Source organism: Mobula hypostoma, chromosome 4, assembly GCF_963921235.1.
Source record: "Mobula hypostoma chromosome 4, sMobHyp1.1, whole genome shotgun sequence".
NCBI lineage: Eukaryota > Metazoa > Chordata > Chondrichthyes > Myliobatiformes > Myliobatidae > Mobula > Mobula hypostoma.
Window position 1 is genome coordinate 5725549 of NC_086100.1, and position 14839 is coordinate 5740387.

The 14839-nt window shown below is 43.6% G+C and overlaps 1 protein-coding gene across 3 annotated transcripts in view; it reads left to right on the forward strand.

Moving 5' to 3' along the window:
* LOC134344693 (claudin-11-like) overlaps positions 1-5329 on the forward strand; it is a 28427-nt gene extending 23098 nt beyond the window's left edge. For all 3 annotated transcript variants that reach the window (XM_063044776.1, XM_063044777.1, XM_063044778.1), the window contains one exon: positions 1470-5329. In XM_063044776.1, the coding sequence (XP_062900846.1) occupies positions 1470-1714 (245 nt within the window). In that variant the 3' untranslated portion in view covers positions 1715-5329. The remainder of the gene's footprint in view (positions 1-1469) is intronic.
* The last annotated feature ends 9510 nt before the right edge of the window (positions 5330-14839 follow it).

Genomic DNA, 14839 nt, shown 5'->3' on the forward strand with positions numbered 1-14839 from the left:
AGATTGACTCCAGGTCCTGTAGTTGAGTCCCAGTGATGTGCTGAACTGTCCTAATCACCTTCTGGAGTGCCTCATGATCTGTCTTGCCGCAGCTGGAGTATCACACTGTCATTCCATATGTCAGTATGCTCTCTATTGCACATCGATAAAATCGGCTGGCAATTTTGGGGGCAGACTAGCTCTCCTTAGAAAGTATAGTCACTGCCTTCCTTACTATTGAGGTTGGGCAAAGAGAACTCCTTGGTGATGTTCATCACCAAAATCTTGAAACTGGAGATCGTCTCCACTACCTCACCATTTATAACTAGTGGGGCTTGTTTGGTAGTTCTTGCCTTCCTGAAGTTAATGAGAGGGCCTAAGTCACAGGGAGAGCTTGGCCAGGCTTAGTCTTTAATCCTTACTGTAGGGGAATGAGGAGAAGCCTTGTAGATGTGCTTAACATTATGAGAAAGATGAATGGTAACAGTCATTTCCCCAGGGTAGGGAAGACCAAAAGTAAGGGCTTCAGTTTATAGTGAGAGGGGAAAGGTTTAATAAGGAGTTGAGGAGTAACATTTTCACAGAGGGTGGTGAGTATGTGGAACAAGCTGCCAGAGGAAGTGGTTGAGTCAGGTACAATAGTGTCATTTAGGAAACACTTGGATAGTTAGATAGCGGGGCTGGGCAGGAAATTGGGACCAGCTGGATGGTCATCATGGTTGGCATGGAATGGTTGGGCTGAATGGCCTGTACTTGTGCTGTCTTGCTCCACGACTCTGACCCTGTCACTCTGGGGCGGCACGGTAGCGCATCGTTTTATAGCGCCCGCTGTCTGTGAGGGGTTTGTAAGTTCTCCCTGTGACCTTGTGGGTTTCCTCCAAAAGCCCCGGTTTCCTTCCACATTCCAAAGTTGTATGGGTTGATGGGTGTAATTGGCCATGCTGTATCTCCAAATTATTTTTAAAAAATAAGAATTTATATTAAAGACAGTGATAGTACTCCATCAATTTTATTTATTTATTTACTTAGGGCAGGGGTTCCAACTTTTTTTATGCCATGGACTCCTACCATTAGCCAAGGGGTCTGTGGACCCGAGGTTGGGAACCCCTGGTTTAGCGATATAGTACTGTGTAGGCCATTCTGACGCATCGAGCTGCACCACCCAGCAACCTGTGACAGCCCCAATCACAGGACAATTTACAATGACTGTGGGAGGAAACCAGAGCACCCCGGGAAAACCCATGCATTCCATGGCGAGGGTGTCCAAACTCCTTACAGATGACGGCAGGACCGAACCCTGAACTCCGACGCCCTGAGCCGTAATAGGGTCGCACTTAACTGCTGTGCTACTGTGGCCAACGTGGGCACGTTGGGCCAAAAGGACAGGTTACCGTGCTGTATCCCTAAATTTTAAAAAAAATCAAAAGTTAAGGTAAAGACGGTAATAGTTGCCTTGTTAATTGCAAGAATTTCTTTTTTGTATCTTCCAGCGATCTGTTCAGCAGTAGCCACCATTTGGTTTCCAGTGGGAGTTCACGAAGCAGAGTACCTCTTCAACTTTGGCTATTCACTCTTCCTGGGCTGGATAGGCACAGGCCTCTGCCTTTTTGGAGGAGCGGTGATTGCCTGCTGCACCGGCCCTTCACCAGAGCTCCCAGAGAACCGATACTATTTTGCTTCACAGGGGTCTTCTTCCATGGTGAACCCAACACACGCCAAGAGTGCGCACGTCTAAGGAACAAGTGTGTGGACGAGAATATCTCGTGTCAATTAACTAGAGGCAAAGCACCAATCTGAAAACACACTATCTTCTGACAGAATGGAGGACGGCGATGGAAGTTATTCTTCATGTTGGACAGATAAATCAACCCTGGTTTATGATTTTATTGTTGATTTTTGCCAGAATACGTTGAGGAATAGTCACTGAGAAATAATGAGAAATATTGGTTCATTGTTATGCAAATGTATAACTTCAGAAGCTGAAGCGAGTCTTTATCTGCTAAGGGGCGGGTGGGTTTCAAAGTTCTATGTAAATTTAGTGTCTAAGTTACATATATGTCACCATATACAACCCTGAGATTCACTTTCTTGCAGGCATTCACAGTAAGTAGAAATTAAAACAACAGAATCAATGAAAGAAACGCATGAAAAAATGGACAGTCGATGGGCAAAAGACAGCAAACTGTGCAAATACATAAAGAAAGAAAGATAATAATAATAAATAAGTCTTAGAAGTACAGAACATGAGTTTTAGAGTTCTTAAAAGTGAATCCATCAATTGTGGGAACAGTTCAGTGTTGGAGTGAGTGGAGTTGAGTGAAGTTATCTCCTCTGGTTCAGGAGCCTGACGGTTGAGGGGTAATAACTGTTCCTGAACCTGGTGGTGCAGGACCTGAGGCTCCTGCACATTTCTTCCCAATGGCAGCAGTGAGAAGAGAGCATGGATTGGATGGTGGTGGATGTTGAGAGGGGTGGGGAAGAGTTCAGGTTATGGCATTGAGGCAGGAGATAGTTTTAGTTTACTTACTGATCTAAGCTGGACCTGTGGGTAAAGTAAGCCAGGGACTCAAACATAAGACATGACATTGGAGCAGAAATAGGCTATTCGGCCCATCTAGTATGTTCTGCCATTCCATCATGACTGATCCATCATTCCTCTTAAGCCCATGCTCCAGCCTTCCCCCAGTGACCTCTGACACCCTGATTCATCACAAACCTATCACCCTCTGCCTTAAATACACCCAATGACTTGGCCTCCAAAGTTGTCTGTGGCAATAAGTTCTTTAGATTCCAAGATATGTATTTTCATCTCTTTTATAAAGGGTTGTTCTTCTATACTGAGGCTGTGCCCTCTGGTCCCATACTCCTCCATATTAGGAAACATCCTCTCCACATCTACTCTATTTGTATCTTCTGGTCCAGGCTCCCCCACTGTAGGAAACATCCTCTCCACATCCACTCTATCTATACCTTTCAATATTCAATAGCTTTCAATGATACCCTCCCCCCATCCTTCTAAACTCCAGCGAATACAGGCCTAGAGCCATCAAATGTTCCTCAGATGTTAACCTTTTCATTCCTGGGATATCCTGATGAACCTCCTCTAAACGTTCACCAATGGCAGCACATCTTTTCTTAGAAAAGGGACCCATAGGTTGAGTGAACTCGGTCTTTTCTTCTTGGAACGACTGAGGATGAGAGGTGACCTGATAGAGGTGTATAAGATGATGAGAGGCATTGATCGTGTGGATAGCCAGAGACTTTTTTGTCCCAGGGCTGAAATGATTAACACAAGGGGGAATAGTTTTAAGGTGCTTTGAAACAGGTATCGAGAGGATGTCAGGGCCAAGTTTTTTCACACACAGTGGTGAGTGCATGGAATGCTGGTGATAGTGGTGGAGGCAGATACAATAAGGTCTTTTAAGAGCCTCTTAGATAAGTATGTGGAGCTTAGAAAAATAGAGGGCAATCTGGTAGGGAATTCTCAGCATTTTCTTAGAGTAGGTTACGTGATCGGCACAACATTGTGGGCCAAAGGGCCTAAAATGTGCTGTAGATTTCTATGTTCTATGTTCTATGTTTAAAACTGCTCACAATACCCCAAGTGCGGTCTGATCAATGCCTTATAAAGCCTCAGTATTACATCCTTGCTTGTATATTCTAATTCTCACAAAATAAATACTAACATTACATTTGCCTTCCTCACCGCTTACTCAACCTGCAAGTTAACCTTTAGGAACTCCTGCAAGAGGACTCACAAGTATCTCTGCACACCTGATTTTTGAAATTTTCGAAATTTTGAAATAATCTACATTATTCCTTGTGCCAAAATGCATGACCATACACTTCCCTACACTATATATCATCTGCCACCTCTTTGCCATTCTCCCACTCTGTCTAAGTCCTTCTGCATACACCTTACTTCCTCACACTGCCTGCCCCTCCACATATGTTCCACAAAATTGGCCACAAAGCCATCAATTCCTTCCTCCAAAGGAATATAAAGGTGCCTCAGCACCAAACCCTGCGGCACACCAGTAATCACTGGTTATAAAAGGCCTCCTTTATCCCCACTCATTGCCTCCTGCCAGTCAGCCAATCTCCTATCCTTGCTAGTACCTTTCTGTAATACCATGGGCTTTTATTTTGTTATGCTGCCTCATGTGTGGGGCACATTGTCAAAGGCCTCTTGAAAATCAAAATAAACAGCATCCACTGACTATCCTTTGTCGATCCTCTCTGTTATTTCCTCAAAAAATTCCAACAGATCTGTCAGCAATAACTCCCCTTTCAGAAAACCTGCTAACTGTGGCTTACTTTGTCATTTGCCTCCTAGAACTCCAAAACCTCCTCCTTAATAATAGACTCCAGCATCTTCCCAACCACTGAGATCAGGCTAACTGGCCTATAATTTTCTTCCTTCTGCCTCCCTCCCTTCTTAAAGAGTGTGTGATATTTTCAATCTTCCATTCAGGAACAATTCTAGAACCTATTGATTCTTGAAAAATCATTACTAATGCATCCACAATCTCTTCAGCCAACTCTTTCAGACCCTGGAGTGTACACCATCTGATCCAGGTGACTTATCTAGCTTTAGACTTCTCAGTGCCCAAGCACCTTCTGCTTAATAAAAGCAACAACACTCACTTCTGCCCCCAAGACTCTTGAACAGTGTCTTCCACAGTGAAAACTGACGCAAAATGCTTAAGTTTGTCCATCATTTCTTTGTCCCTCATTAGTCTAGTGTCACTTTCCAGCAGTCGGTATCTACTCTCATCTCTATTTTACGCTTTATATATCTGAAAAAAACTTTACACTTAAATATCATTGGCTAGCTTCCCTAGATAGTTCACCTTTTTGGCAATGACTCCTTTCAATCCCCACTAATGTCAGCATTAATCTTCCAAGCTAAATCAAATCCTCCGATAATCTCCTTTCAGCATCAGATCCCTGGAAGCCACATGCCTTATAACTCAATTTTGTGCCAGCTCTTTTGCAAATGGATTTTAATTATGATGGAATGTCATAACAGGCTACACAAACAATGTGAGTAGGAGGAGACGGAGGCTAGAAAACTGTGCCCCCACCACTGCGGCACTTAATTTCAAAGATTATTAAACATTTCCTTTGATGTTAGGCCTAAGAAGCAAAGTCAATTAGTGCTTTTATCCCAAGGGAAATCAAATTCATGGTTCGTGCAATGAACTGAGCAGTGTTAATTAAGACAACATTCGTGCGCCACAGTTGCTTAGCAGTTAGTGCTACGCTAATACGGCTACAGTAAATAGGTGGGTTGCTGCATGGAGCCACTTGTTGTCTGTATCTCTAAATAAAAATAAAATAAATTTTAAAAATCTGCTTCAGGTTTCTGGACCTATGGTGTTGGTCGGCTCTGTAAACGTTAACCTTTCATGGTCAGTGTGCACATTGGTTAAATCTAGCTGGAACAGGTGACCAGTGTAGAGACATCATCAGACTGGGTAAGGATGGCTGACTTCCTTCACAAAAGGATATTAACTTCAAAGTAAATTTATTATCAAAGAACATATATGTAACCATACACAACCCTGAGATTCATTTTCTTGTGGGCATTCATATTAAATACAAAGAAACATATAAGATCGATAAAAGACCACACCCAATAGGATGGTCAAACAACCAATGTGCAAATACAAAAAGAGCAAAAAAAATCAAGATAATAATAATAATAAACATGAAGCAATAAATAATGAGAAGGTGAGTTGTAGAGTCCATAGGTTGTGGAATTGGTGTAACATCGGCGTGAGTGAAGTTCGATGAAGTTATCCCTTCTAGTTTGAGGGTCTGATGGTTGAGGGGTAATAACTGCTCCTGAACCTTGCCGTGCATGTCATGAGGCTCCTGTGCCTTCCTCCTGATGTCAGCAGCAAGGAGCGAGCATATCCGGGATGGTGGGGGTCTGCGATGATGGATGCTGCCTTCCTGTGACTAAGTTCTGTGTAGATGTGCTCAGTGGTGTGGAGGAATCCCCAGTTGTGGGGTGTGATATTTTACAATTTTGACAAACATCAAGTACCTCCATGGACATTATTTCTGATTCTAATTTTAGACACCGGCCTAATTTAGTGAACTGAATATTCTATAACCAGTGAATGGAGAGGGTCATCCAGCCCACCTAACTGTTCCAACATTCTCTTAGATTGTGGCTAGTTTTTCAACCTCATCTTTAATCTTCTGCTCTGAGCAGATATACGTTATTTTTCTTAGCATTCAGAAGTTTATTGATCTCTGTCTTCAATATACACCCAGTGTCCACTTTATTAGGAACTTCCTATACCTAAAAAAGTGGGATTGAGTGGATGTTCGTGATCTTCTGTTGCTGCAGCCCATTCACTTCAAGGTTTGACATATTGATGTCCGAGACGCTGTTCTGCACACCACTGTTGTAACATCACCTTCCTCTGGCCTCTCTCATTAACAAGACACGTTCGCCCACAGATGACTGAAGTTTTTTTTTGCTTTTTGCACTATTCTCTACAAACTCTAGAGGCTTTTGTGAATGAAAACCCCAGGAGATGAGCAGTTCGGAGACACTCAAAGCACCTCCACTGATATCAACCATCATTTCACGGTCAAAGTCACTTAGATCACATTTCTTCCCCATTCTGATGTTTGATCTGAACAACAACTGAACCTCTTGACCATGTCTGCATTCTTTTGTGCATTGAGTTGCTGCCACATGATTGGCTGATTAGATATTGGCATAAGGAGCAAGTGTTCACGTTTACCTAATAAAGTGGCCACTAAGTGTATTCAGCCACTGAGGCTCTGTGGCCACCTTGGGTAGGGAATCCTGGGAGGGGGGGGTGGTGGGAAGAATTTTTTTCTCTCACCCACAGCCTGAATGGCCAGAACTATACTTAGAGGTATCAATCCCTAGTCATAGAAATCATAGTCATAGACCAATACAGCAGAGAAAATGCCTTTCAGCCCATCTAGTCCATGCTGAACTGTTACTCTGCCTAGTCCTGTTGATCTGCGCCTGTCCATACATCTCCTTACCCCTCCCATCCATGGACCTATCTACAGGAAAGATGTAAATAGAACTGAAATAATGCAGAGAAAATTTACTAAGATGTTACAGGGACTTGAGGACCTAAGTTATAGGGAAAGGTTGAATAGGTAGTTATTCTATTCCCAGGAGTGTAGGAGAATGAGAGGAGATTTGACAGAGGTGCACAAAATGATGAAGGGTATAGATAGGGTAAATGCAAGCAGGATATTTCCACTGGGGTTGGGTGAGAGTACAACTAGAGGTCATGGGTTAAGAGCGGAATGTGAATTATTTAAGGGGAAGATGAGGGGCATCTTCTTCACTCAGAGGGTGGAGAGAGTGTGGAACGAGCTGCCAGTGGAACTGGTGGACGTAGGTTCGATTTCAACACTTAAAAGAAGCTTGGATGGGACGGATATGGAGGATACATCTATGCTCTAAGTCAGAAAAACAGTCTCAAGAAATTCCGCTTCATCTCTGTTCTAAATGGATGTCCTTCCACTCTGAGCCCCCCCCCCCACTAAAGTAAACATCCTCTCCATATCCTCTCTATCTAGGCCTTTCAAAATTTGATAGGTTTCTGGGAAATCCCCCCTCATTCTTCTAAACTTCCTACTGTACAGCCCAGGGTCATCAAATGCTCCTCATACATTAATCTTTTCATTTTCCATAATCATTGAAATTCCACTCAAATGTTTCACCTTGTAGACAGGGTCAGAAAACTAGTCAATGGCAATGATAGTGTAGTGGTCAGCACAATCACTTTACAGTGCCAGTGATCAGTGTTCAGGGTTCAATTCCTGCCACTGTCCACAAGGAGTTTGTATGTTCTCCCCGTGACCATGTCAGTTTCCTCTATATAACACACACACACACACACACATATAGAAAAGAAATTAAGTATGCAGTGCAAAAAGAAATTTGCCTCCACATCATCAAGGGCACCTTCAAAAAGTGATGAGTTAGAAAAGTGGCATCCTTCAAAAAGGACCCCCATCACCCAGGACATGCCCTCTTCTCATTGCCACCATCAGGGAGGAGGTACAGGAGCCTGAAGACCCACATTCAATGTTTCAGGAACAGCCTCTTCCCTGTGCCATCAGATTTCAGAACTGACAATGAATCCATATACACTGCCTCACTATGTTTTATCCGCTGCATCTACCTGCCATCTTTTAGCTTTCATTCATGAACAGCTAGATCCCTTGGAAGTCCATTCATGTGCAGTCTTCAGTAGGGGTGAGCAGATTCAAGTTCCTGGGCGGCGGCATCTATCTTGGGCCCAACACATTGATGAAGAAGCATATCAGCACTTCTTCTTCATTTGGAATTTCACGAGATTTGGTATGTCGCCAAAGACTCTCACAAATTTTATAGATGTATAGCGGAGGGCATTCTGACTAGTTGTATCATAGCCTGGTACTGAGGATCCTGGCACATGATTGCAAGAGATTGTAGAGGCTTGTAGATTCAGTCAGCTCCATCACATCCAACCCTCCCCACCATCAAGGGCATCTTCGAAAGGCTGACAGTCATCATTAGGGACCCTCTGCATCAGGGACATGCCCTCTTCTCACTTCTGCTATCGGGGTGGCAGCACAGGAGCCTAAAGACCCTCACTCAACAATTCAGTTACAGCTTCTTCCCCTCCACCTTCAGAGTTCTGATCAGTCCATGAACCCATGAGCACGAGCTCATTATTTCTCTTTTTCACTATCTATTTATTTTGTAACTTGTGGTAATTCTCCTGAACTGGTGTGGTTAAATTCATTCACTGCTACCCTGAACTGATTCTGCAACCTGCTGATTCTCTTTCAAGGTCTCTTTGCAACTCACGTTGTCAGTATTCTAATTGTTTTGCTCGGTTTGCCTTCTTTTGGCATTAGTGTTTGACAATCTTTGTTTTTATATACTTTTTCCGTAAAATTCTATTCTACTTCCTTTTCCTGTAAATATCTTCCAAAAAATGGATCTCAAGGAAGTGTATGGGATTACTGTAGCATAGTGGTTAGCGCGATGCCTGGGGCTTTCTGGACTTCAGAGTTCAATTCCGGCACCATCTGTCAGAAAGTTGAGTGTTCTCTCCGGACCGTGGTTTCCTCCAGGTGCTCTGGTTTCTACCGAAGACATACCAGGTAGCAGGTTAATTGATCATTGTAATCTGTCCCGTGTTAAGGCTTGGTTAAAATAGGTGGGTTCCTGGGCAGCACAGCTCATCGGCCTGAAGGGCCAGTTCTGCACTGTATCGCTAAATCAATAAATAAATAGATGCACTTGAATAATAAATTTACTTTGAACTTTTTATGCCTTGCACTGTAATGTTGCCACAAAGCAAATTTCATGACATGCGTTTGTGATATTAAACCTGATTCTAATTCTGGCTTTGGGTCTCCATGGGTCTGCAATGGTGAAGAAACCAGGAAGCAAAAGTATTCCAGTTGTCACAGTGAGAGAAGTGGTGATCTCTCCATGCAGCCGACACACACCTCTCAGCCGGATTGCACAGGGGCTCCCTCCCTGATGCATGTATGAGAATTCCCACTGCAGCCAATACCTCCCCCTGTATGAGAATTCCCACTCCAGCCAATACCTCCCCCTGCATGAGAATTCCCACTCCAGCCAATACCTCTCCCTGTATGAGAATTCCCACTCCAGCCAATACCTCTCCCTGCATGAGAATTCCCACTCCAGCCAATACCTCTCCCTGTATGAGAATTCCCACTCCAGCCAATACCTCTCCCTGTATGAGAATTCCCACTTCAGCCAATACCTCTCCCTGTATGAGAACTCCCACTCCAGCCAATACCTCTCCCTGTATGAGAATTCCCACTCCAGCCAATACCTCTCCCTGTATGAGAATTCCCACTCCAGCCAATACTTCTCTATGTGCTTGACCCATTCTTGTACACACACATATGCAGACAACAGGCAGCACTGACTGTTCCACAAACGTGGGTGACAGGCCATGTCTGGTGAGGGGGAAGGGAGGAGGGATTTTTGATTTGATGATAAGCCTTTGCATGTCACCACTCATTTCAAGAGGACTAGAATATAAAAGCGAAGATGTGATGGTGAAGTCCACAAGGCATTTGTCAGACCACGCAAATTATTGTGAGCAGTTTTGGGCCGTTTATCTCAGAAAGGATGTGCTGGAGTTGGAGACAGTCCAGTAGAGATTCAGAATGAACCTGAGAAAAAAAGGGTTAGCATATGAGGAGCATCTGCTGGCTGTGGGCCTGTACTCACTTGAGTTTAGAAGAAAGAGGGCAGATCTCATCGAAATCTATCGAAGATTGAAAGGACTATACAGAGTGGACATGGAGAGGATGTTTCCTATAGTAGGTGAGTCTAGGACCAGAGGACACAGTCTCAGAATAGAAGGATGTCCATTTAGAACAGAGGTGAAGAGAAGTTTTTTTAGCCAGAGGGAGGTGAATCTGTGGAATTCATTGCCAAATATGTGGAGGCCAAATCAATGAATATATTTAAAGCAGAGGTTGATAGGTTATTGATTAGTCAGGGTGTCTAAGGTTACGAGGAAAAGGCAGGATTGAGAGGGACTATAAATCCGCTATGATCAAATGGTAGAACAGAATTGACAGGCCAAATAGCCTAATTCTGCTTCATTGTCTGATGGTCCTATGGCATAAGGTGGAATTCAGTTTTACTGTAAAGAAGTGTATTTTTCAGCACAGAGGGCACTTCACCTGTGTGTTCCCATCTCTTTCTCTCTCCTGAGCTGATCATTCTGAGAGGCCTGAAGGTCGAATCTGCGGGTCTGGGTCAGGGACTGGACATTGATGTCTGCATCTGAGAGTCCAGGGCCAAAGTTTACAGACCTGGTGGCTTGGAGGCCCAGTGGCGGCCTGTTCTGCGATTGAATGTCAGAGAAGGTTTGTAGGATCACGTGTTTAACTATGGATCCTATTTCATTCATTCCTGGCTGAAAAAGATTTGACAAAGTAGTAAAATGGATAGTCAACTATCTACACTGACACTAGTTATGTCTATCTGGTTGAGTGTTGCCGTAACAACCACCTCTCACTTACTGTCAGCAAAACCAAAAATTGTTGACTACAGGAGGATGAAATCAGAGGGGAATGGAGGTGGAGATGGTCATTAACTTTAAATTTCTTGGCATTATCATATCAGAGGATCTGTCCTGGGACTAGCACATAAATGCCATTACTCAACAGCACCTCCTCTTTCTCAGAGGTTTGCATAGATTAGGCATGTTATCGAAAACTTTTATAAACATCTAGAGATGCCCAATGGAGAGTATCCTGACTGATTGTGTCATGACTTGTTACGGAAACACCAAAGCCCAGGAATGGAAAAGTCTACAAAAAGAGATGGATGTAGCCTAGTCTATTAGAGGCAAAGCCCTCCCCACCATTGAGCACATCTACAGGAGCCCTGGCATAAGAAAGCAGCGTCCATCATCAAGGACCCCATTATTAAGGCCATACTCTCTTTGCACAACTACCATCAGGCAGGAGGTACAGGAGCTTTCAAAGCCACGCCACCAGGTTCAGAACAGTTATTACCCATCAACCATTAGGCTCCTGTACTGGTTCGGATAACTTCACTCACCTCAAAGCTGAACTGATTCCACTCACTTTCCAGGACTCTCAGTATTAATTATTTATTCCTTTTTCTTATTCGCTTGATTCATCTTCTTTTGCACATTGGTTATTTGTCAGTCCTTACTAATGTATAGTTTTTCATAAATTCTATTGCATTACTGTATTTTGCTGTAAATGCCTGCAAGAAAATGAATCAGGGCTGTATAAGGTATATGTTCTTTGATAATAAATTTGTTGAACTTTGAATGTCAGAGCAAGTTTATAAAATCACACAGTTGACTATGGATCCTACTTCGTATGTTCTTAACTGGAAATGATCTGTCAGAGTAGTAAAAATGGATTTTAATGATCTACACTGACATATTGTAATTGACACTGTCCACTGGAAAATCCAGTATTTCTTTCACGTAAAGCCCTGGTTCATGTCAGTCCATGGCTTCCTCTTCTGCAACGATGAGGCCAGTCTTTGGTGGGAGGAGTAGCAGCTCTAGGTAGACCCCATTCTGATGGCATGACCATCAATTTCTCCCTCTGGCATTTTCTTCCTCTTTTTTTTTCTTTTCCCTTCCTGCTTTCCTCCTCTTTCATTCCCCACCTGACCACTTACCTCTTCTCTTCGCCTGCCTATCACCTTCCCCGTTGCCCTTCCTTCTTCCCTTTCTCCCATGATGCACTCTCCTCTCCTATCAGATTCCTTCTTCAGTTCTTTATCTTTTCTACCTATCATCTCTGAGCTTCTAACTTTATCCTCCCTCCCTGACCCACCTGGTTTTACCTATCACCTTCCAGCTTGTTCTCCTTCCCCCTCCCCACCCCCACCTCTTCCCCCTTTATCTTCAGTCCAGATGAAGGATTTTGGCCCAAAACATTGACTGTTTATTCATTTTCATAGATGCTGCCTAACCTGCTAAGTTCTTCCAGCATTTTGTCTGTGTTACTGGAACTTCCAGCATCTGCTGTATCTGATGTGTTTAAGCCCTGGTTAGATTATACCTGGGGTGATCTGAACAATTTAGTGCCCCACACCTTTGGAAAGATTTACTGGAGGGACAGCAGTGCAGATATACCGAATGTAAGCTGGGCTTTGATGGGCAAGTGATCCCTTCAGGATCTTATAGCCGGGGATGGTAGTGGGGACGAGCTCCCACTACCTATTAAATGCTCCCAATGGCTTGCACTTCAAACAGCCTCTGACAACCGAGTCCAGCTCCTGGCCTTCACATCTGGCTTAACTACTAAGCCTAGTAGAACAGTTTCTGCTGACAGGAGAAAGGACAAAGGCAAAACCAGTCGCTTCGGGCAGATGGGGGCTCACCAGCCATGGCAGTTCACCTAGGAGAAGATAAACTCTGGTTTCAAACCTCCACTGCCTTGCGGCTATACCCACTCATGGGGAAGGACACAGGAGTAAACCCCAGGGGAGTATTCTGAGTTGAAGTCCCTAAGGCAGTCTTAATTCTGACTGGCAACTCCTGTGACACCGCTGGTGCCGAACTGTATTAGTCTTCGGCTCTACCATTCCTTTCAATTCATCAGCTGTATGGAGAGGGAGAACCTGCGACCTGGGCAATGGTTTGCTCTCCTTATCATATTGCCCTGGCTTGTGTATGACAGTCAGAACACAACATCTGTGGCAAATGCGTGATAAATGAAGGGCCTCCACTGTTAAGTAATGACGTCTCTGGAAAGAAGACACTTGATCAAAATTTTCCAGGTATTTTTGGAAACTGAAGGGATGGATAATTTTCCTAGCAGGAGAAACTCACACTGTGAGACAGACTCTAAAAATCAGACAAAGTCTTTCTAGGACAGCAGTTTGGAAACACTCCCACAAGCAGTAATTGAAACCCTGCCTCTCAAAAGGCTGCAGAACCTTTGGGCCATATGAACTATTCAATGGTGAATCTATAAAGTTGTTTTGCTGTAAGGGAATTAAAGGATAAAAAAACAAGGGTTGTGGACCCCTTGTTTTATAAAACAGCTTGATAAAACTCCAGTCAGACTGCATCTGGAGTATTGTGTACAGTTCTGGTCATCCCACTATAAGAAGGATGTTGAGGCTTTGGAAAAGTGAAGAGGTTTACCAGGATGCTGCCTGGATTAGAGGACATGTGCTATAACAAGAGGTTGGACAAACTTGGCTCATTTGTTCTGAAGTGGTAGAAGAGGACAGAGGTTTATAAGATTATGGGGAGATATAGATAGAGTGGACTATCTTTTTCCCAGGGTTGAAATGTCTAATATCAGAGGGATGTATTTAAGGTCTGATAGGGTAATTTCAAAGGAAATGGGAAGGGCAAGGTTTTTTTTAAAACACGGAGAGTAGTGGGTGCCTGGAATGCACTGCTTGGGGAGGTGGTAGAGGCAGATACATTGGAGATTTTTAAAGAGACATTTAGATGGCATATGAATGTGAGGAAAATGGAAGGATTTGGACATTGGGTAGGCAGAAGAGATCAGCTCAGTTGGCATTTGATTAGTAATTTAATTGTGGGCCAAAAGGCCTGTTCCTGTGTGGTACTGCGCTATGTTCTACGAGGGGTGATTGATAAGTTTGCGGCCTGAGATAGGAGGAGTCAATTTTAGAAAACCTAGCACATTTATTTTTCAACATAGTCCCCTCCTACATTTACAGAATTAATCCAGCGGGCGTGGAGCATACGGATCCCTTCTTTGTAGAAGTCGGCGTCTTGGACCTCCAGAAAGTGGTCCAAGGCAGGGGTAATTGTTAAGTTCTTGGCCTAAGGTAGAAGGAGATGAGTTATTAACTTCAAACTTTCTGCATAATCACTCAAAGAGTTGAACTGCAGATGCATGTAACGAGAGCTGTATAATTCATCTCCTTCTACCCTAGGCCACAAACTTATCAATCACCCCTCGTACTGATTTCGAAGCTGTACTGATTGCATCACTGTATGGTATGGAGGGGCCACTGTACAAGTTCAGAAAAACTCAGCCAGATCCAGCATGAGTACTCGCCTCCCAAGTATTGAGGACACGTTCAAAAGGCGATGCCTCAAAAATTCGACATCCAGCATCAAGGACCCCTTTTACCCTTTTCTCGTTGCTAATATCACAGAGGAGGTGGAGGTGCCTGAAGACACTCACTGAATGTTTCAGGAACAGCTCTCTTCCCCTCTGCCATCCAAATTCCGAGTGGAAAATGAACCTACATCCACAACCTCACTATTTTTGCATCACTTATTTAATTTGTTGCAGAGCAACAAATTTCATGACGTAT